The sequence below is a fragment of the Sorex araneus genome, chromosome X, assembly GCF_027595985.1.
Source record: "Sorex araneus isolate mSorAra2 chromosome X, mSorAra2.pri, whole genome shotgun sequence".
Classification (NCBI taxonomy): Eukaryota; Metazoa; Chordata; class Mammalia; order Eulipotyphla; family Soricidae; genus Sorex; species Sorex araneus.
In genome coordinates, this window is record NC_073313.1 from 309133922 (window position 1) to 309158518 (window position 24597).

General features: G+C 40.0%; 1 protein-coding gene across 1 annotated transcript in view; it reads left to right on the top strand.

Moving 5' to 3' along the window:
• TMEM182 (transmembrane protein 182) overlaps positions 1 to 24597 on the top strand; it is a 66576-nt gene that overhangs the window by 32268 nt on the left and 9711 nt on the right. The window contains exon 4 of the mRNA XM_004617921.2: positions 7306 to 7443. Within this exon, the coding sequence (XP_004617978.1) occupies positions 7306 to 7443 (138 nt within the window). The remainder of the gene's footprint in view (positions 1 to 7305; positions 7444 to 24597) is intronic.

A 24597-nucleotide genomic window follows, 5' to 3' on the forward strand; every position in this document is an offset into this window, starting at 1 on the left:
TGTTTCCATTCGTCCTAGCCCTGAGATTTTAGCAGACTCTCTTTACTCGTCCTTCCCAACAGTGATGCATTAGAGGCTCTTTCAGGGTTAGGAGGGTGAGACCCATCATTGTTACTGTATTTGGCATATGAATACATCACAGGGAGCTTGCCAGGCTCTCTCTTCTGAGCAGGCTCTTTCAGGGTTAGGAGGGTGAGACCCATCATTGTTACTGTATTTGGCATATGAATATATCACAGGGAGCTTGCCAGGCTCTCTTTTCTGAGCAGGAAAGTCTCGGTAGCTTGCCAGCTTCTCCAAGAGGGAGAACTAGGCTATAAGATGTTCCTAGGCCTCCTGGTTTTATATAGTCTCTGGATGTTGATCATTGATGGGATTACACAGTGCCGGGGACAGTTTGTGAGTATGACTGCCTATCTACTGGAAAATGGGCGATCTGGGCGGAAGAGGCCCAGTCCTCATCCGAGCAGGCTTGGAGATCTCAGCCCCGGGTCCCGCACTCCTGGTTTCCTCTGCTGGTTCCTTCATGTGTGAGGCTCGTCCAAACGTGTGGAGAGAGGCCTTGAGCATGGCTGTGGCTGGGTTCCAGGGGTTTATGAACTTCCTGAGAAATTTGCATTAACTTTAGCCTATTAGAAAATAATAGTAATAATATCTCATGTTCATTAGACCTCTGGAATATGAGATTAATAATATCTCATATTATAATAGTAATAATCTATTATTTTCTAAATGGGCTGAAGTGAATGCGAACTTCTCAGGAAGTTTATAAAACAGGTAAAGAGTACATAAATAAGTAGTAAATATCTAGTTACATTTGTTATAGGCCTATATTTTTTCTAACATGCATATTACATTTTAAACCATATTTTTACTATTAATGATAAAAGCCATTTTAAGAAATCAAGGTAAAAAGTGGTTTATTATAGTCTTAAAATTATTTACCATTTCAGCTTTTCTTCATTCCTGCTGGCTCACCTAAACTCTGCATCATTGCTTTTCAACCTAAAAAAAATTACCATTAGCTTCTCTGTGAAGACATGTGACCAATTCTATTTTTCACCTTGAAAACTGGGATTTTTCACCTTCATTCTTCAAAGATGTTTTTACTAGAGGCAGAATTTTAGATTGATGACATATTTTACACTTCAGGGGCTTCATTTCACTGTCCTCTGATCTCAGTCATTTCTGTTAATAAACTTATTAGATTTTGTTTGCTTATGTTAAATCTACCACTTTCTCTTTTAAGATTGTTTTCTAGAAATTTCAGAAATCTTATTTTGTACTTGTGCCGATTTGATCCTATTCTTGTTGGAGTTTTCTGAATTTCCTATATAAGTCAAGATGTGTTTTACTAAATTAGGGAAGTTTTTAAACAGTTTCTGTAATGATTCTTTCTGCACCAATACATTTGCATATGTTTTAGGGACTTCAGTGACACAAATAAGATACTTTTTGATTTTGTCCTTAAGTCCATGAGATTCTAATAGTTTTTGCTTTCAATAATTTTCTTTCTGTTATTCAAATTGAATACATTCGGGGTTGGAGCAATAGCACAGCGAGTAGGGTGTTTTCCCTGCATGTGACCAACCCGGGTTCGATTCCCAGGATCCCATATGGTCCCCTGAGCACCGCCAGGAGTAATTCCTGAGTGCATGAGCCAGGAGTAACCCCTGTACATCGCTGGGTGTGATTCCCCCACAAAAAACTCCAAAGAAACAAACAAAAAACCCCAAATTGAACACATTCTGTTGGTTTCTTCATGTTCACCTCTTCATTTCTCTTGTCACCATTCAGCTATTGAGCCCTTAAAATATCTAAACTTTCAGTTCAGATATTACATTTTTCTAGTTTTAAAATTTAAATTTAGTAGACACTATATATTTTTTTCACACACTATATTTTTCTTCTGAGAATTTAGACCTTCCTGTTAATTTTAAGTGTTCACCTTAATTTGCAAAAATAGCTGTTTTAAGGTCCTGGATATTTTAAATAGGCTGTTGTAAAACTATGTGTTGTTTAATATTGATTTGCTTTGGAACAACTGCATGATTTCTCCTTTCCTTTTGTGATAGTAGTTTCAATGTCAATTTAGTTTCAAAGTCTTTGCTAACCTGAATGTCAGTTCTCAAAGGAAACTTGAGCTTTCGGTGGCCGAGAACCGTTCCCCTCTTGGCCCATGGTGATGCACTGATGAAGGACCTGGGAAACAGAGACACAGGGCCCCAAGGCTTGTTGGTAGTTTATTTATTTCTCTCTGATCCCCAATGTAGTCTGATCTCTTCCCTTACAGCACAACTGTAGTTGTGGTTTTGATCGTAGACCAGTCATCATAGTTCCATCATCCTAGTCTCCTCATAGACCTCCAAGTCCTCTACCTTGTTATGTCTCCTCTCTTTCCCCCTACAGTATAGTTATACAGAAATCATGAAGGGTGGGGGTACACATAGGTGGGGTTGAACATTGTCATAACAACAAACAGAACTAACAGCAGTCCTTCAGGGGAAGTTCTAGGGGATTAACTCAAGGACAAAATCTCATCTGAGGCTTTAGCACTCCAGATTACTAGGAGATCCACCCAAGGGAGGGATTCCATTCCAAGGGATTCTTTCCTCAGCTAAGGAACAATCCATTTAAACAATCATAGTGATTTTACTATAATATTTCTAGCCATTTTGTATGAATACAGTAAGAGATATATTAAGTTTAAAGGTTAGCTCTTCTTAGGTACATTTTGCTATATATCCCAGACTACAGTCCTCAGGCCAGGTTAGTCTTTCCTAATCCCAGCAGTTACTTCTTTTTGGGTCATGACAGAGTTTGTTCCATGACCATGCTCTTAATTTATTATACTTATGGCGCTTAGCGCTTAGTGCCATAAGTCCCATTTCAATGCCAGGGTAGCTTACAGCTTGCTCTGGGTTCATCCAGTCCCTTCATCAGGACCCCCCTTTTGGGGTGTTAGAAAGTAAAGGCAACTGAGGCTTAAGGCAGGTAAATATGATGACTGCCCAGGAGTAAATATTATTTGGACTCAATTAACTCTCGTGTTACAAAAGAATAGCATCAACTGTCTTTCTGTGTCTATACAAAAAGGATGTTGCTAAATAAGCCATGCAAATGACATAAAGGAAAGAGAAAATAAATATAGGATTATTACTGCTTGATGGAATTGAGTGTGCCTCAGGGGCACTGTTGTGGGAGCAACTCTATAAACCTAAGCTCCCTGCAGGGGGAGTAAGGACAGTCCAGTGTTATCCAACATAAGTGGAATGAATTGTTCCTGGTGAATGCACCTCTTTTGACTTTGGTAGTTGGTTGTTTCATAATCAAAGCTTTTGCTTACTCTGAGCATTTTTTGTACATTTGCAACTTGGATGGGGTTAGGGTAGACTAATTACTCTGTTGACCAGAAGTTCTTGAATTCTTTGGTCCTTTTCAGAGAAAAAAAGTCACTTTGCCCTCCCTGGAAATCTGCCTTTTAAAGAAAAAAATGCAGAAAGCATCCTCAAATTGCACCAGATGGTTGGACTAACTCACTAGATAATCCCAGCACCTCTAGGGGATGCTATGACTCACTTAGCGAGAAATTAGTGTAGACACTACAGAGACTTTCTCCTCCAACTATTATCAATGGGATTTCCCCAGGTTCTAAGATCCTTAGGGTCCCTTTCCTAGTTTCTCTAGCTAGAAAGATTATTTCTGAGGTTTGCTTCTTGTACTGTCATTCCCTGTTCCATGAAATTGTTTCAGTGCAGAAATAGATTGGAAGAGTGTTGTGCAGGACAAAACACAGGAACAACAGAATAGAATGGAGGGCTTTTTATTGGCGGTGATACAACTTAAGCTGGTAAGGATGTCCGCCAGCACCTGCTAGAGAACAACTTCTAAGTGAGGGATTTGGGGATCTGGATTTATGCCCAGCAGAGTGATATGTAATAGTTTATACATATTTTGTGGTTTTCCAGGAAGTTGATACATATTTCGATAGAGACCAGCAAGCATGCACAAATGAACATACAAGGAACATGCATGTACAGAAAATAACAGAAATGTCATCAGGGGTTGTGTAGTTTAGTATGATCGGTCATGAAGACCAAAGAGAGGAGAGGCTGAAATGGTTCTATTGCATAGTCTCCCCTGGCTGGTACTGTCTAGCTAGGGATATGGGGTCCTTATCAGCCCAAATGTGCTCTAAGTTTTAAGCACAACCTTCAGGTCAGTTTGTTTTAGCTTTTCCTAATCTCAGAGATTTCTTACAGTATTTTTTGGAGTGGGGGGAGGTGGGGCTAGAGACAAAGTTGCAAAGAATGTTGACAAGAGAAAACATCTAACAATAATTTTCTTGTTCTTGAAACAATGGACAGCCCATTTTCTGACACTTTTTCCTAGCAATTGTATGTTTTTTTTGGATCTTAAAGACCCAAGTCTCCACAGGGATAGCAGTGCAAGATATATGCTTAAAATGGCCGTCAGGTGGCAATGGTTGGATACAAGAGGAAAATAAATATGGGAAATTATCACTTACAGGGACCCATTCCTCTGCTTTTCTGTCAGATTGATGGTTTAACAGTTCTCTTCTTTATTTCTGTTCGTACCATTCACAACATTTTCAATTTGGCTTGCCTTCAGCTCAATTCCAGGGAGACCAACAGAAACAACAAAATAAAAAGTTATCTGTAGCCAAGTTGACCTTTGTTTAAGATTTGAATTTCCGGCTCTATTCGCTTGCCTTCATTTACTGTTCAGAGTCCTCAGAGAGCTCTTTGCTCTATTTGTCCAATTGTATTTGTGGTCAGGGTTGCACTTGAGTGAACTCCTTATTCCCTAGATGTCTCCTTTGAAACATATTTATACCCTGAGCTCTTCCCACAGAACCGGCAGTGGGTGAAGCAATGAAGCCAAAGGATTGAACAGAGTGAAATATGAGATTTGCCAATATCTAGTAAATTCTGGGGAGGAAAGGACAGCAAATATTTGGAATGTAAACTGCACTGACTTGCTATACTCTGAGTTAGTCATACTATACTGCAACTAAAGAATGCTTTCAATCACGGCAAATCTGGAAGCACAGCTCATGAACAGCAGTGGGAAGTGCTGCAAAAATCTTCCCTTAAATCTTTTCTGCAAGATTTAAGTCATTCGCCCAAAACTCCAGTCTTCCTTTCCCATTTAACTGCAGAAGGCCTAAAATTTCCATTTTACCATACTTTGTTCCTTACTTAAGATTCTAGTTGATTGACATATTGTTTTTTTAGGCAGACTTGCTGAGAAAAATCTCTTCAAAGTTTCCATATTTTTATTAAAAATTATAGCCTGAATAATTTCTTTCACTGAACTTTCCTTCATTTACTTCAGGAGGAGATTATTTTAGTGTTTTAGCCTTTGGGAAACTGTGTATTCAACAATAATGAGCATGCTCTCTCTCTCGCCATGTGCGTTTGGTGGCCATGAGCTGCTTCCCCACCCTGGCCTGCAGCTGCCACCAACAGGTGGTGCAACAGGGCTGCCAGGCTGGTTGGTGATCAGTTGCTGTTTATTCCAATTTCCGTGCAGCCATTTATTCCATTCTCCCCGCGTGCCTATCAAAATCTCACTGAGCATCCCATTCCAGTCTCACACTGCCCCTCATTCCCATGTCCTCCACGCTAGTCCGTCACGCTAGTCTCTCCATGCCCAGTCTCCCAGGGTGAGGGGAGCAACTACACTTAGGTGAGATAGCACAATCAACAAATGCAAAGCCTTTCTGTCCGGAAGCTCTTCTAAGACAAAGATCTCCTCCTGCTAGGAGATCTGCTCAAGGGTGTGTTTTTCCTTTTCTTAGTCTTATACATTTAAATGGTCATCTTAGGTTTACTTCTTAATATCTTCCTAGTCATTTCATATGGACACAGTATATTAAGCATGCTGCTATAGATCCCAGACTACAGTCCTCAGGCCAGATTAGTTTTTGCCTAGTCACTTCTTTTTGGATGATGAGAGAATTTGTCCATGACCGTGCTCTTAACTTGTAAGTTTTATGGCACTTGGCCTGTCCCATTTTGAAGCCAGGGTAACTTACAGCTTTTCCTGGGTCCATCCATTCACTTTGTCAGGACCCTGCTTTTGGGATGCTAGGAATTAAGGGCAACTGAGGCTAAGTCGAATAAATATGACAGATGCTCAGGAGTAAATGTTATTTGAAGTCAATTCACTCCAAGTTACAAAAGCACAGCATTAACTGTCTTCCTGTGTCTATACAAAAAGGATATTGCTATAATGTAAACTATGCAGGACATAAGGGAAAGAGAAAAGCAATATTTAACTTACAAATACAAAATCCAGAGATCTCTGAAAAATTTGACTTTAAAAGTCACAGGGCATGATTTGGGGATCTAAGTGATTAGCAGATAGGGAAGCAGAGCACAGAGAAGTTAAAGATGAACACAGAGGAATGGGAGTGCCTCAGGAGCACTGTGATGGGTGCTATAAACTGAATCCAATAAATTTAAGCTCCCTGCAACAAGGGAGAAAGGACAAATCAATGTTATCCTATAGGAAAGGATGAATTTATTTAATAGATTGGTAATTATCCAGCTCAGAAATGATCATTAGAATTCATCTTTATTTGATTAACTGATATCACCCAGTGCACAATCCATTTATCACCAACAGTATCCATTAATTCAGTATTGCTGGTCCTTCACTTAAAGGTTACTATAAATTTTCATTTTTAATATTTTTAAGAACTAATATTAATAAAAAATCATATATGCTTTAAATATAACTTATTTCAAATTTTAAATCTTAATCTGCACAAATTATTTTTCTGCATTTGGAATTTTATTATCTTAATATTACCTTCCCCCCCCCTCCAAAGAGTGAAAATCTAAATAGAAGTGTGTTTGGGAGTGGGTGTTAAGGGATGTAGATGATTGTTATCAACTTCTAAGAATCTCTATGTGCCAACCTTATTGTAGAAGGGCAGGTGCAGCGTTTATAACCTTTCATCTTTTTATACATTTGCTATAAAATACCTAACATGGCCCAATGGGGTCAAGAAAACTTTTTCTAAACCTTTAGAAGTCCCCACTTACATTGTGGGAAATCCAGTCCTAATAAAGAATTTCCCAGAGTTTAGGCATGTGCATGCCACCAATGAAGCACACGTTTGTGCAAGCTGGATCTCATGGCTTGGCAGGTCTCCATTTGTACTCAGGCTTTGAGCTCAACTGTGGTATGTCTAAAATTCAAAACTGTGTGATGGTATGCTCTGCTCATACTCTAAATGGGCTTTTGTTTTCTTTTCTTTCCTTACTCCAACAGTCTACAGAGGCTTTTGGGCAGCCTTCATGCTTCTGGGAGTGGTTGCCGTGCTGACTGCAAGCTTCTTCATCATTTGCGCCGCGCCTTTTGCCAGCCATTTTCTCTACAAAGCTGGCGGAGGCTCCTATATTGCTGCAGGTAAGTAGGATGCTAAGGCATCACTTCCCGACATAGTTTTCCTCCATATCTTTACATTTTCGAGTTCTAGATCTCAGGCATCTAGTATTAGTTATACAATTATGTTCACACACACTGTTTTGTGAATGTCATTATAAGTCAGCTAAGTTTTCAGTGACTTTTTCTTTTCCATGTGCTGGTATCAGAAAGATAATCTGTTCGTTACACACTACCTTTGTTCACTGCATGAAGGAGAACACCAGGCAGGAAAGTTGTTTTCCAGGACCTTTAACTCTTTCTTAGCATTTACAATTTTGTGCTATTTTGAGTTTGATTCCTGACATCTCATATGATCCCCTGAGTTTCACCAGAATGGATCCCTGAGAACAGAGATAGGAGTAAGCCCTGAGCACCCCTGGGTGTAACCCAAAACTTTACAAAATAAAAAGATAATGTGAGTTTGTCCTCTTAAAAAGAGAGCCCCAAATATTACTAGTACTTCTGATGTGTTTATCATTGAAATAATGCCCTCTCTCTATAAGGACACGTTCAATTTTCTTAAATGTGATCGACCCAAGCACATTTTCTTGTTTGTAAAACCTGAACTTAATTTTTTCTTCAAATTAAATTTGAAACCAGTCTTTCTGATTTCTAATCCAATGAACTTCGTACATGTAGTAGAATAATTGACCAGGTCAACCTGGTTAATCTGTTGTTTTTGTTTTGTGGGCCATACCAGGCAGTGCTCTAAGGATTACTACTAGCTCTGGTGCTGAGGACTGAACACAGGTCAGCATGTGCAAGAAAAACACCTTACCCATTCTACTATTGCTCCAGTCCTGAGTCTGATAAATTTTAATCCTTTTCCATATAAATAGGAAGTATTGAGGGCTGGAGCAATAATACCATGAGCAGGGCATTTGCCTTGCACGTGGCGAGATGAGATTTGATCCCCCACATCCTATTTGTTCCCCTGACAGGGGTGATCCTTGAGTGCAGAACCAGGAGTAAGCCCTAAGCACTAACAGATATGGCTCCCCCAAGCAATCCTTCCCCCCCAATAAAAACCAAATAGAAGGCAGAATATCAACTTGGAATTCTAAGTGCAAGGAAAATTAGATAAACTTTAATATGATGAGCACCAAATCACAAGTGACTGAGGTGTATATTATAATGTCTGATAAGAAAACAAAGAGTTTCTCTCTGAGATGACAGCAACAGTAAAAGAACAATGGGTTGCTTTATTGTATCCATGACTGTGGCCAATGGCTCATGATATTTTCTTCATCACTTAGTCAGTAGTCAAATAGTAGACAATGGCTTTCAGTACTTGGTTTTGAGCTTTCTTCTCTTTGCTATTTTTCTATTTTTTTGCTATTTTTAAAGACAACAGTTATTCACTCTGACACTAAGTCATATCCCCAGGCTAAGTTTATTTCAGAAAATGTAACACTGTAGCACTGCCATCCCATTGTTCATCGATTTGCTTGAGCGGGCACTAGTAACGTCTACATTGTGAGACTTGTTGTTACTGTTTTTGGCATATTGAATATGCCACAGGTAGCTTGCCAGGCTCTGACGTGTGGGCAGAATACTCTTGGTAGCTTGCCGGTCTCTCTGAGAGGGATGGAGGAATCGAACCCGTGTTGGACGAGTGCAAGGCAAACACTCTACCCGCTGTGCTATTGCTCCAGTCCCCAGAAAATGTAATGTGCATCATCTGTGGACGGAATAAAATTTTAGTTAGATCAGCTTCTGCTCAAATACCTTGTAGGATAACATGGGGTTTGTCCTTTTAGCCTTGCCTTAGGGAACATAGTTTACCTTAAAGCAATGTCCTGTCTGTATGGACACAGGAAGACAATATTGTTCTTGTAACTTGGGAGTTGATTGACTCCAATAATATTTACTCCTGGGCATCTGCTTTCTTAACTCAGTTGCCCTCAGTTTTTAGCACCCCAAAAGCAGGATCCCGATGAGGGACAGGACAGATCCAGGGCAAGCGGTGAGTTATGTGCTACCCTGGCATCGAGATAGTCCAGGCCAAAGTGCCATAATACTCAACTATAAGTTGAGGGCATGATCATGGACAATGCTGTCATGATCCAAAGGTAACGACGAGACTAGGACCCTGCTGGGGTTAGGAAGATTAACCTGGCCTGAGGACTGTGGTCTGGAATGTATAGTGAGATGTCCTCAGGAAGAACCAAACTTTATATCTCTTACTGTGCTCATACAGAATGGCATTGCTAGAAATATTAGAAGTAGATTTACTATAACTATTTAAGTAGATTATTAACTCACACTCTGACATACCCTTGTTTGGACCCCCACCCTTGAGCGGATCTCCTTAGATGAGATTTTGTTAATCTCCTCAAGAAATGGTTTTACCTTTCTTTGTTGATTTGTTAATGTTCAACTCACCTTTGTGAAAACCACCCTATGTAATTTGCTATATAAACTAAGACTGTGGGGCACTGAGGGGAGATAGAAGAGACAGGGAGAGAAAGAAGACAAGGGAGACAAAGGAAGAAGGAGACAGAAGATGAAGCTAGAAGAGACAGGAGATAGAAGAAGAAGACACAAGACACAGAGAGATAGACACAGAGAGACAGACACAGAGAGACAGACAGAAGAGAGCACAGTGGCACTCACATAAGCAGAACACAAGGTGAAAGAAGTGAGAGTGAGCGGGACAGGAAGGGGGATAGAGGAAGATCCAGAGAGAGATCGAGAACCGGGAGAAAAGCAGAGAGAGAGAGAATGAAATAAACTGATCGAGCAACCAGTTTGGCCTTCTTCCTTCCTTTGCCTGCCTCATCATCGCCATCAACCTCCCCCGGGGTGGGGAAGCGGCATGAGACTACCGAACTCGGGCAGCGAGAGAGATAGAGCCTCGTTGGTCCCTTTCTTTTTTGTGTTTTTACACAGACCTAGCAAGAAAGCATTCTGAAATTGAGAATTGTGTACCTGTTTTATCTTTATTTTGTCTTATTTCAATTCTTTATTGGTTTTTTGAAGAACTTTATCAAGGGTCTAGATTTAGCCTTTAATAAAGGTCTATGGAATAATTTACATGTGGTATAATTTACATTATATAGTACATATACATATTTGTACCACTACCACCGCTGACTCCAGAATATTTTTATAACTCACAGAGAAACTCATTCTCTATTCTCCAGGACTAATCTATTATCTATGTATTTGCTTATTCTGTATAACTAATATTAGGGGGAGCACACAATGCATGGATTTTTGTATCCATCTTCTTTCATTTTGTTCTCATAATGTATCATCTCTATTCTTTAATTCTTGATTCCATAAGACAAAAAACTGTATATGGCCGAAAATTTGACAGTTTACTTGACACATATATTTTCTCTCCAAAACAGTCTATACTCTTGCTTCAGTCCAGTCTCTACCTAGTTAAGATACATACAAGAAATAGTGTGTATTCTAAGAAATAACAGTTCTCCACAAAAAATATGTGGTTTTTGTTCTTATTCATTTCTCTTGGAATCTAACTTCTTTTGGGTCAGTAAAAGGACTATATATATATATATAGCAGTGCTTAGTATAAAGACATTTTGAGCTGATGTTTGTTTTAAACCCAGAAATACTGTGATCATGAAGGTTGAGTTATATTAGAGAAGTGTGTGTGATGCTTGTAAAAATCCACTCTTAATTTTTTCATTCATAATAATGTATCTGTGTATATAAGTAGTATAGCTCAATAGTGATATGTGACTAAGAACTCCTGTAGAAAAAGTTTCATATGTCTTCATAGCCCTGTGACCAGTGAATTTTCTTCTTTTATTGAAGCCTTTGCTGTTTATAAATATGGTGCTGAGTTCTCTTTGCTCAGGGATTCACTCAAAAACACTCTGGGAATTCAAAGGTTCAGATGGTATTCAGGGAGTCTGTTTGAAGAAGCAGTGAACTATTGACAACAATTCCTTCAAATTTAATTTATTCATTAATTAAAATTAATTCCTGTAACATGTTTTACAATGGTAATAATTATGTTGTAGGTATGCAGTGCCCATGATTGTACACTTCTTTTTTTTGTTTGTGACAGTTTTTTTTTTTTCTGTTGGATGGGATAACATATCACTATTACTGTTATTGGTTTATCAGAACAGGAAGTGTTCTATTAGTAACAACTAAAGTCTTCATTCTAGAAGTCATTTTCACCACAAAAGATCGACTTTTAAAGGAGATTATAAAGTCAGAGTATCATTCTCAGCCCAAATACTTATTAACAGAAGCATTCAAAATCTTACCATTACCCGTGATTAGCATCTCCAGAGAAGTGACCCTAGGCAATATATCCTTTGATATATATCCATGAGCATGGACTCATGTTGCATCATAATATGTGAAGATGAGGAAGAAATGGAGCAAATACTGGGTTTGTCCTCCAGCCAGAGCTTGTCTGTGCCATGTTAGTTACCAAGCCAAGCAGAGATCTATTTACTGACTTAAATGGAATTGAACTTATAGTAACCAATTCTGTCGGATTTTCTACTTTCAAAAGAAAGAGCTCTCAACACCATTCTCCCAGAATTTCCAAATCGTTTTTCTTTTCTGGGCTTGCATCATCATCCGCCACCCAGTCAAGCTTTTCATAGAGTGATGTGACTGCTGTTTGCAACAGATGACTGCTTTACCAATGCCACCTGCAGGATTGGAAACTCTTTTTCTCCCTATCAGGGCAGATGTCCTTAGGACAGGGCAGAAGCACATACCAAAGGGCCATTGCAGGGTATGTTCACAGTGAGTCACCGTCTGCAGCCATCCTGTTGCCCGATTGAGATGTGCTCGTGTCTCAGCTGTCCCTAGGAGCAAATGTTGGGCTGTTCCTCTCCTCTCACGCCTTCAGCATGCCCAGAGCAAGGGCTGAGGGCATGTTCTGTGAGTGCTCATTTACTTACTTCCACTCTCTATGTGTCTTGCAGAAGGTCCCTTTTACACAACGTTCAAGCAGTTGATAGAACCTTACAAAAGCTACCCTGTTGCCATGAGTGTCTTCGCACACCTTCCCAGTGCCTTCCCACTTTCTGAGATTGCTTTAATTGTGAACTCCTATAGAGTCCATAACTTTTATATATCAAGGATTTGGCCAGAAATATCTTCTTCTAGCCCCACAGGGTGGAGGTGAGGGGAAAGGTGCAAGCAGAGTAGGATTTGGCAGGAGTAGCGTTATATAACCTATGAGTGATACAGAAAATACTGTTTTTCATTTGCCTATCCCTAATGTCTGGGTGAACTCACATCAAGGGAGGGATTGATTGCTATGTACAAGGATTCTTCTTAGTGTACAAGAAAGGGAATACTGATTTTAGTGGCAAACCATAAAAACTATAAATAGGAATATTAACATATCAGAGTGGCCAGGCATTTTTTCCCTTTACAACTGAAATCATCTTTCCCGGGTGAAAAACTGGGATTTTATATATACACATATATATGTATATATACACATATATATTATATATAATGTATACTATATATAATATAATATAGATTTTATACATATTTACCCTGATGAATGTAAAAATAAATATATATACATTTATTTTTAAGGAAATATATGTGCATATATATATATATATATATATATATATATACTTTTTTTTTTCCCCTGTGAAATGTAAAGTCAGAGAATCTCACCTGGACAGAAGTGTCTGAGTCTTGGTAGAATCTCCTTGGACTGTCAAGTTGGCAACACCACACAGACATCTCATAAGTCACATGCATATAGTGGCCCGGACCTTACTCCAGTTCCCAGGCATGCTGGTGGAAGAAAACAACTGCACCTTAGTTAGTTCATCCTTGGAACATGATAGAGACAACTCTCCTCAGCACTGTAGCTCATTCTTGGAGCATGATGAAGAAGATTCTGCAGCCTGCCTCCACGCCCATTCTCTGGTCTTAGGTATACTCTTCATGGGCACGTCAGTGTTGGCCAACAGCAGGGGAAAAGACCACTTTGATGAGCTGTATTAATTCTATTCCTGGAGCCTGAACACACTCTGACTCATCTTTCCCTGTTTGGTCTCAGACCGTGCTTTCTAGAAGTATAGTGATATAAATCCTCTTTATGAAGTGACGAAGGGTAAACAAGTACAACCCTGTGATTTCTAGAAACTAAACTGTGCTTGATCATTCCGATGAACAACATAGGTTGCCCATCTCTATTTGGTCTTTATCCACTGTTCCTAGCTCACAGATCTCATGGTGTTTCCAAAACGTTGCTTACCTAAGGGGTGCATCATCATGTCAATAATGAAATTTGAGGGAGATTACCTAGGGGTGTGGATAGTTTGAGAAAACACTGGACCCTCTTATCCCACCCCTCACCTCTGGAGGCCAGGGACTGGGCATTGAGGTTGTTTGTCCTAAGATCTTCCTACAGCACAAAGGACGTCGAGGTAAGTTCTGGCTTATGAGCATGTGAATTGTTAAAGGAGTTCTGTCTGGGAGGACACGAAAGCTCCAAGTCTTCCCCACATGTCTTAACTCATGCCTCTCTTGAGGTACCTGGCTACTGATTCTTATGTCTCAGTGTCCTCTGTGTGGAGTCAGTGGTTCAGTGAACACAAGCTTCCTGAGTTCTTGGTGATACTCTAGTGAAGTCAGCAAACCTGAGGAGGACTTCTGAGAGTTTTGAGTACCAGGTGATCACAGGCTGGACAATGGCTTAGAGTCTACAGAGGGTGTGCTGGGCCCTTCTGTAGCTGGCTAGTGAGATGCAAGGATAGTGGTGAGTACTGGTGGGCAGGGTCTGGGGGAGGGTGGTCTGAAATGTCTTACCTTGAGAGTTTTGAAGCTATCTTTGGTGGAGGGTGAGAATAAAGTAAGTTTCTAGACATCTTCCTGTTCTGGATTTGCTGTTGAGATGGGAGTGGGGATACAAACAATTGGATATAGAAACCAGAATCTAAGACAATGCAAGGTTTTCATATTTAGCAGGTAATTCTCAGAAGTCAATCAGATTTGGAGTTAGTTTCCCCTTTTCTTTCAAAAGTCATTAGGAGACCCCCTGCATTTTGGATTCTACCACCTCCCAGGTCAAGCTGTGTGACTTCTATTCCTCTACTTTATGTGATTTTTCTCCCACTTGCTTTTCTCTCTCATATTCCCTAGGTAAAATGATATAATTCAAAAGAGAAAGAGAAATCTTAAAATCACAAAATTCACAGAAAAGCCTACTGGGCTCATTTGGCTCACCAATAAGCCGCTTTATTTCCACAGGAGATCAGAGAGATGCACAAGACAGTAGCTTCTTAAGGAGTACTGACGGTGGGCCTAATCCTAGGTGCATTAAAACAACACAAAACAAAACAAAACAGAAAAACTCACAGAAGTCAGAGAATTAGTCCTTCCCCTCCTTCACCTGGAGCTTACAGCAGAATCGACAGGCTGGACTGGGTGTTAGCTTTGTTCCTCGAGTCTCCCTCCACCCAAGCTGATCTCTGCAGCAGCTGGCTCAAGAGTGTGTGGTGGGAACTGAGTCCAAGAGCCTGAAGGGGTGAGCAATAACAGCAGAGAAATGGATCTAAACTTCCAGGCCTAGGCTTTCCCCCTTCGCCTAAAGTCTTCAAGTCCACAGAGGAAAGGGCTTGGCAAAGAGGCCTCTGAGGACAAAGCCTGCAAGGCCAGTGGTCTTTTTCACGTGTCGGTGCCTGGCCTGGCCTTTCTCCTTTCCTTTCCTCTATCCCCTCCCCTTCCCTCCTCTCCCCTTCCCACTCCCCTTTGATTTGGGGCAACACCCAATGATCCAGAATGTTTAATCCTGGCTCTGTACTTAGGGATCACTCCTGGCAGTGCCCAGGGGACCATGTAAGATACTTGGAGTTGAACTTGGATTGGTTGTGTGCAAGCAAAGCACCCTATATGCTGTACAATCATTTTGGCCCCATCTTTGGTATCTTTCTGATTGTACAAGAAGCAACTTTCAGGGGCCAGAGTGATAGTATAGCAGGTAGGGCACTTGCCTAGCAGCAGTTGACCAGAATTTGATCCTTGGCATCCCACCTGGTCCTCTGAGCGTGGCCAGGAGTAATTCTCAAGTGCAGAGCCAGGAGTAACCTCTGAACATCTCTGGGTGTGACCTCACCCCTCCCTAGAGGAACAACTTTCAGAATAAAAGGAAGGACTTCTCAGTAGAGAAGGTCTCATCAAAGTTCAGGATTTCATATTTTATATAGAACTCTAGTTTACTAGAGGTTGAAAGTAAAGGAAAGATATGAACCAAAGTTGCATTGATGGATGTGCCAGGCAGATACATATGCTAGTATATGTTCATATACCAGGCAGGTATATTCTTGTATGGAATTCATGTCTCCAATTTTTATAAAATTCAAAACAGCATCTTATTTCCCCCTAGATCTTCTCCTCCAGAGGAACACACAAATTCTTTGCCCTTTTCCCTCAAGTTCCTAAAAATTCCTTCTTTGTACTCTGGGTCATTGCATTCAGGTGTGGTGTCATGATTGGGGATTTGCCTGAGAAAATGATAGTTTCAGATACCGTTATTGGTATAATGTGAGAAATACTACATTTTGACATGGAATTTTGATGTCCTGACCTGGTTGGTGTATTCTATAAATGTTGTGTGCTAGAATAAGTCGGCTCATATTCTACATGTAATACCTCTATAAAGATTTCAAGTATTTACAAAATACTTGAAAATCTCATCACTTTTCTTTCCTAGCTATATCTTTGAAAGTTAGTTTTCCTTCACATTGCTTTGGAGTTGAAAGCCATGTCTGGAGTCGTTAGTATTTATATGCTCTGGCTTGAGTTTGGATGGGGGTTGAAACAAGTCATAAAAACAAGACAAGGAGGAGCAGGATAGATAATCCAGTGAGTAAGGTGTTTGTCTTGCACCCAGATTACTGGGGATCCAACCCCAGACACCCTGTGTGGTCTCGAGTCATGACAGGAGTGAACCCTGGGGACAGAGCCAGGAATAAGCCCTGAGCATATCCAGGTACGGCCCCCAAACAGTGCTGAGAGTATCCAAAATAGCTGGATGTACATCTCACCCTCACCCCCTCTAAAAAAAGGAAAATCAACAACAACAAAAATGAGGTAAGGAAACAAATTTTGGAGGGGAATTCAAAACGGATATGTCAAACCCACGCCTATGAGCTGACGATCTCAGACAAAGAAAGGCAGGGAGTGTACAGAGGAGACTGATTTTTCTGCAGAGCCACTGCTGTCCTGAAGTTCCTGCCCACTCTGGCTCTGATGGGCCATGGCTAGATCATGCCCAGCAGATCCAAGGAGCAAGGTGCCAGCCCAGTTCAAGCTGTGCCGTAATGTCTCTGGGCTGTGAACATGAACAAATGCTCTCAGCCCTCTTTATGCAGACCTATGAACGGACTCTCTGGTTCGGAATTAGGGTTGTCAGGGTACAAAATCTCATCTTGTGAGAGATGGCTCTCATGAACATCCAGGTACTCTGTTCTGTATGGGACTTACTAGGGATGTAATTTATTAGTGGTTTAATTTATTTGAAATTATTCTGATTCATTACACATCTTTCATTTAAACGGTCACTTTGGTCTTGGGCCACACCCAGTGGTGCTCATGGCTTTCTCCTGGCCCTGCACTCGGAGATCACTCCTGGTTTGGCTCAGAGGACTTATGCAGCTGGGGATCGAACGTGGGTCAGCAGTTTGTAAGCAAGTGCCTTACCCGCTGTATTAACATTTTGACCTGAAGCAGTCACTAGCTTAAAAAAATAGTCAGTGGATAAATCATTGATTTCTTTTGTTTTGTTGTCATTCCATTGTTCATCAATTTGCTCGAGCAGGCACCAGTAACATCTCCATTGTGAGACTGTTTGTTACTGTTTTTGGCATATCGACTACTCCATGGGTAGCTTGCCAGGCTCTGCCATGTGGGCAGGATACTCTCGGTAGCTTGCCAGGGTCTCCAAGAGGGATGGAGGAACTATTGAACCCAGGTCAGCCACGTGCAAGGCAAACGCCCTGCCCACTGTGCTATCACTCTAGTCCTTTGTTTTATTATTATTATATTTTTTATGACAGTGTTTAAGTTTTAGGGGTGCAACATAAGCTCTGTTTGTCTGGAAATATTTTTTCTTCCTTTAATTAAGGGATTTGGGGAGAGGTGGGAAGGGGTCAAGATGTTTGCTTGATCGAACACTTGAAGACAATGAATGTCTTTAATAGAAAGAGCATAGATACTATTCTTTCCAAAATAGTCAGCAATGGGACTCTGCGGTGAGTGGTGCCACCTGGTGGAAAATTCAAGCAAGACCGTGACAAACACCTTAGAAGGCTTTTCTTTTCCTTCCTTCCTTCCTTCCTTCCTTCCTTCCTTCCTTCCTTCCTTCCTTCCTTCCTTCCTTCCTTCCTTCCTTCCTTCCTTCCTTCCTTCCTTCCTTCCTTCCTTCCTTCCTTCCTTCCTTCCTTCCTTCCTTCCTTTCCGTCCTCTATCTCTCTTTCTTTCTTCCTTCTTTCTTTCCTTTCTTTTTGCTTATTTCTCTCATGAAACTTAAGAACCCTATAGCACCACAGCAAGTTTATTCTCTTACCTTGGCCAAATCATGTGATAAGATATGATCCGTCAAAAAAATTCAGAGAATGATATTTTCTACCCATTAGCAGAAGTACTTGCAAAGCTGGTTAATAATAATAATAATAATAATAATAATAATAATAATAATAATAATAGAAGTAATAACAACAACAACAATAACAAAACTAGCCAATGCTTCCTATGCTTGAGCCATGTTCTGGTTCCATGCTGTGTACTTTGCTTCTATTCATTACTCAGAAATGCGTTGTGAGGAGGGAATTTGCATCGTCTTTTTGTTGTTGTTGTTTTTTGAATCACCATTAGCTGCAGTTACAAAACTTTCATGTTTGAGTTTCATACAATGACCAAACACCCATCCCTCCTGGCAGGGGAAATACCAGAATCATAAATTTGCGTCATCTTTATCTTACCAATGTAGAAACCAGTGGAGAAATGTAGAAAAGTGTAACACTTGCTCAACCTTACCCAGCTGGCAAAATGTGAAGCTTTTCAGGCAGGAATCCTTTGAGGTGAGAATTTTAGCCAGCACAGAACCCAGGTATGTACTCTTCAACCCCTTCTCCCAAATAATTCTAGAGTGTAGACACTTCCTAGACCTGAATGAAACTGCTTTTGAGATTAGAATCCTTAATTACTTCAGAGATGGACATGTCCTCATAATCATTCTCTATCAATTATTTCTCAAAAGAGTACAGACTATTGAATACCTGAAATGTTTAATGCCTAAAATATGAGGCCAAACTAGAAAAATAATGCATATTTGAGACATATGATAATCATTTCATAGGTTAACTTGACAAAGAGTAAATTTGAGTCCATAAAATGAAAGGGAAGATATAATTAATATAATTAGAAAACGGTATCATGAAGTTGAATAACAATTAATATTAGAAAATTAGATGGAATAAAAATATATAATCATGAAAGTATAACTACATGTTCATACATCCTTAGAAAACTGGAGAAAAATCAGAGGAAAGTGAATTTGAGAAAATAATGAAAGGGGATAAATCAAGATTGTTAATTATTAGCTTTCATGCATTAGCTGTTTTACAATTTCAAAATATAATTTGTAGAAAAAAAGCATAATTTAATTATAAGATAAAGCAATAGCATACGGATAAAAGAAAGAATGAACTATAATGAAAACACAATTTTTAATGAAGAAAATAACAATGCAGCATTGAATGTGCATTAAAAATGCAGTCACAAAGTATTACTATTTAAAAAAAGTAAAACTGACTAATTTTCCTTTACCATAATATGATGTTTAAAAAGATAATCATGCATTTCAAACTCTGGAATAGGCCTTTGAGAATAGATTCAACTCACCATAATGGCCATACATTAGCAGGGCATGTGAGAACATCTGAGAATTTTTTTTTTTTTTTTTTTTTTTTTTTGCTTTTTGGGTCACACCCAGCAATGCACAGGGGTCACTCCTGGCTCATGCACTCAGGAATCACCCCTGGCGGTGCTGAGGGGACCATATGGGATGCTGGGATTTGAACCCGGGTCGGCCACGTGCAAGGCAAACGCCCTACCCGCTGTGCTATCACTCCAGCCCCCGAACATCTGAGAATTTTAAAGAGACTTGAAAACTGCAGTTTTAAAAATTTCAGGTTTATTAAAAATAATGTGTACTAAAACATGATTGCAAATATGGTGATACTTTACATGAATACATTAATGTTCTTTGCTTTTAAAATACATTAAATAATAAGCCTTTATATTATCATTTACTTTGTAGATATTATTCAAAATCTTTAAAAAATGTACAGTTTATAAAAAAGTAATTTTTAAAGACTCTGTCATCCATATTATGAGTGAAAACTGTGATTCTGTACCAAGAAATGAATCACTTTCCCATTATTAAAAAAGAACCTAGCCCTTCCTCCTGGGTGTTTTTTCGATTTACTAACTTAAAGCCTACAAATGTTCTTTAAACAACTGAGGGGTGGTTCTTTTCCTAAAGGAGCCCCAGAGAAAACAGGGTATAAGGACGGTGTCCTGCTTCCTAGGTTGGGGAACGGTGCACAAGGATTTATTCTGTAACATAACCTCGTAACATTCACTTATATGTCGTATTGTATATGTTTCAAATAATGCATGATGGCAGTTTAAACAAGAGAATAAGGAACTGGAAATAACCAGCCACCAACAATCTTTATGCTCTAAGTACTTGCAGAGACTAATCACTTCAGTAAAATCTATTGAATGAATACCAAATGTGTTGTTGACAAAATGAATGTTTGAGGAAGATGATGTGTCAAAAAACATATAGTTTTTTCTTTTCTTTTTTTTTTTTGAGGGGGATTTGGGCTACACCCAGTAGTCCTCAGGGCTTACTCTTTTTTTAAAAAAATTTTTAAAAAAATTTTATTGAATCACTGTGAGATAGTTACAAGCTTTCATGTTTGGGTTACAATCTCAAAATGATCAAACACCCATCCCTCCACCAGTGCACATTCCCCACCACCAATATCCTGGGTATACACCCCTTTCCCACCCTCCTCCTGACTCCATGGCAGACAATATTCCCCCTACTCTCTGTCTACTTTTGGGCATTATGGCTTGCAACACAGACACTGAGAGCTCATAATATTGGGTCCATTATCTACTTTTGGCATGCATCTCCCATCCCAACTGGTTCCTATCATTTTCTTAGTGATCCCTTCTCTATTCCATCTGCCTTCTCCCCTCCACTCATGAAGCAGTCTTCCAGCTATGGGGCAATCCCCTGGACCTTGTATCTACTGTCCTTGGGTGTCAGCCTCATATGATGTTATTTTATACTCCACAAATGAGTGCAGTCCTTCTATGTCTGTCCCTCTCTTTCTGATTCATTTCACTTAGCATGATACTCTCCATGTTTATCCATTTATAAGCAAATTTCATGACTTCATCTCTCCTAACAGCTGCATAGTATTCCATTTTGTAGATATACCAAAATTTCTTTAACCAGTCATCTGTTTGGGGGCACTCGGGTTGTTTCCAGATTTTGGCTATTGTGAACAGTGCTGCAATGAATATATTGGTGCAGATATCATTTCTACTGTGCTTTTTTGCATCCTCAGGATATATTCCCAGAACTGGTATTGTGGGGTCATATGGACCTCAGGGCTTACTCTTGACTCTGTGCTCAGGGATCACTCCTGGCTGAGCTTGGGGACCACATTCAGTGCTGGGGTTCGGAGCCAGGATTGACGTGTGAAAGACAAGTGCCTTATCTGCTTTCCCATCTCTATGGCCCCAAACTTGTCTTACTAGGGCTACTGGACTGCTGATGTAGGGATAAGCTTCAGGAGATGTGCTTTAGTTCTTTGCATCAGTAAGTCCAGCACCATTTTATCAGTTGGATTTAAGATAGTGTTTCATAAGGAAAAAAGTGTTGTTGGGGATAGAGTTATAGTACAGCAAGTAAAGCACTTGTTTTGCATGTGGCTGACCCAGATTCTATCCCTGGAACTACATATGGTTTCCCAAGCACTGCCAAAAGTGATCCCTGAGTGCAGAACCATAAATAAGCCCTGAGTACTACTGTGACCCCCAAACAAAATCAACAACAAAAATTTTTTGTTCCCTGGGCATGATACAGTACAGCGGGCAAGGAATTCGCCTTATATACAGCCAACCGGGTTCAATCCCTGACACCCTATAAGGTCCCCCAAGCACCACAGGAAGTGAACCCTGAGCTCAGAGCAAGAAGTATGCCCTGAAAATTTCTGGGGTGTTACCAAAATGAAATCAAACAACAAAAACCAAGTTTTATTGTTATCTTTTTTGAAATTAATTTATCTAAGGAGATGTGTGTATCACATAAAAACTCTGAATTATAACTATACAAATAAACACATTCATTATAACATTTCCTTATAGCCCAAACCCGGAGAAAACTCAAATGCTCACCAATAGATGAATGTATAAAAAAATCACGGAATAGGTACACGATGAAACACTGCTGAACACTGAAAAGAAGTGAACTACTCACATAGGCAACAGCTTGGATGGATTCACTTAACAAGAGGATGTGAAAACAGAGACCATACCTCTCCTACCCCTGTGAATTCATGCCTACATCATTCTAGAGAAAAACTACTTATAGTGATAGTTTGGACTGCGTTTGTAAAGACATATTAGGACACTATCTAGAATGACATGGATGAATATGTTCCTTATTTTTAGTAACACCCAGCAGTGCTCAGGCTTTACTCCTAGCTCTGTGCTCAGGAATCACTCCTGGTGGAATTCAGTGAATCATATGTGGTGCCAGGGATCAAACCCGGGCCAGGCACATGCAAGGCAAACACCCTATCCACTGTGCTATTATTCCGGCCCCAATATGTGTTCTATTTTTGATGGGTTATGGTTACACCGGTTTATCAAAATTCATCAAACCACACATCTAAAATTTTCATGTCCTTTACATAAATTGCACCTCAATTTTTAAAAATGAGAAAAACAATAAATATGGAATTCCTTTTGGTTATTATAAACGCCTTCAGATTTCTCTAGAGCTTCACATAATGTCTTCAAGACTAGTGTGGGCTAATTTAAGAAATGTTTATATAATATTATTTACATAGATTTTGTAAGCTCTTTGTGGGGATATTGTTAAACAGGCTGTTAAATATTCCTCTGAATATCTGAGGAAGGTATTTATCATGTATTTCTTGATTAATTGCTCTGTTTTCTTCGAGGAAATAATAGCAAATATATAGTTTATTGAGTCAACTTTTCATTTTTTCTTCAGGGAAGGCCAATGTAATCATACCATTCCATTAAAGCTCCTTTCCTTACCCATGGTCTTACACTTTAGATCTTTTCTTTACTTCCATACTTGGCATAAACTCCCCTCCTGCCTTTCTGACCCAGTCTTCCCCAACCTCCATGGGATAGATTCCCTATTGTAGAATGTTTGGGAATTTCACCAACATAATATGCCACTACCGGCCATCAAGTTTTCAATTTGATATATGCCACAGGCTAACATTTGAAATTGAGTAGACTATTACCACAGCAGACTTCATTTTTATACCCCAAAAGTCAACATGGTGAGTGTAGGATAACATTAGGTTTGCTCTTCCTTCCTGGCCCCACAAAGCTGGGGTTTGTTGATGACTCCCATCTCTGTGTTTATCTATAACCTCTCTCTTTGAGTTTTGCTTCCGCAACTGGTTGCAACTGGTTAATTATCTTTTGTTTCCTGGTCATACTCTATTGATTTGTAAATACCGTTTTTCTCTTCTCCTTAATGGCCTTTGCATAGTTAGTTACTTCAGAGCTGTTGCCTTTTGTATAGACACAGGAAGAAGTTAAAAAGACATGTTTTTGTAACTTGGGAGTTATTTGACTCCTTATAATAGTACATCTCTGGACATCTGTTCTCTCTACCTAAGGCTCATTTGCCTTTACTTCCTAGATCCCTCAAAGCAGGGTCCCGATGAGGGATTGGATGGACCCAGGGAAACCTGTGAGCTGTGAACTACCCTGGCATCAGAATGGGTCTGGCCAAAGTGCCATAATGCTTAACTATAAGTTGAGAGCATGGTCACGGACAAATGCCTTCATGATCCAAAACAAAAAGTAATAACTAGATTCCTGCGAAGTTAGGAATGATTAATCTGGCCTGAGCATTGTAGTCTGAGATCTGTAGTGAGATGACCCCAGGAGAGTTGCCCTACAAGCCTAAAATGGATCTTACTGTGTCCATACAAAATAACAAATGTTAAGAAGTAAAATTAAGATGTTAATTAAGATGTTAATTAAGTTATTGGACTAAGGAGAGGAGAAACACCCCTAGCTGGTATTTCCTTCCTTTGAGCCGGATCAACAACCAGGAAGGGGTTTTGATATGTTGATTTTGCTACTGGCAGGGGTGTGGTGTCTACACCCAATGTGGGGAGATGGAGAGATATGAGAGAGACCCAAGAGACTTGGGCAGCAAGGTTGAGCATAGAGAGACTAGCAAGGGGAACAGAGGGAGAAGAATGTAGGGTAAGAATGCAGGGGCAAGCGCGTGGAGAGATGAGTGACGTGGCTGAGAGAGGGAGAGCAGAGAGATGAGTGAGACAGGCGGAGATGGGAAGGAGGGGCCGTGTGAGACTAGAATGGGGAACTTAGTGAGACTGGAACAGGCAGGAGGAGAGAATGAAATAAATGGCAACTGATCACCAACCAGCCTGGCAGCCCTGTTTCCTCCTTCATCTGCCCATGGCATTGGCCATCCCGGGTGGGTGAGTGGCTCGAGTCCACTGAACGCAGGTAGCAAGAGAATGATGGGGGCCTCCCAAGCCATCCGGAGATTACACGAGTGAGTATGTTAAATCAGTCCTAAATTTTGTAAGTATTCCTTGTTAGTCCTATATCTATCCACATCGATCACAGATATCAGTATCTGTTACCTTGGCATAACAGATACAGATTGCTATAGACATAATGGTAGATGTCTATAACATGAGAGAAATTTGACTATTCCTAAATTCTTACAAGCATTAATTTTTAGGTCCATCTAGTACCTTTGAGTCTTGATACCTTATCTTGATACCTTACCTTTCATTTCACTTAGCCTGATACTCTCCATGTTCATCCACT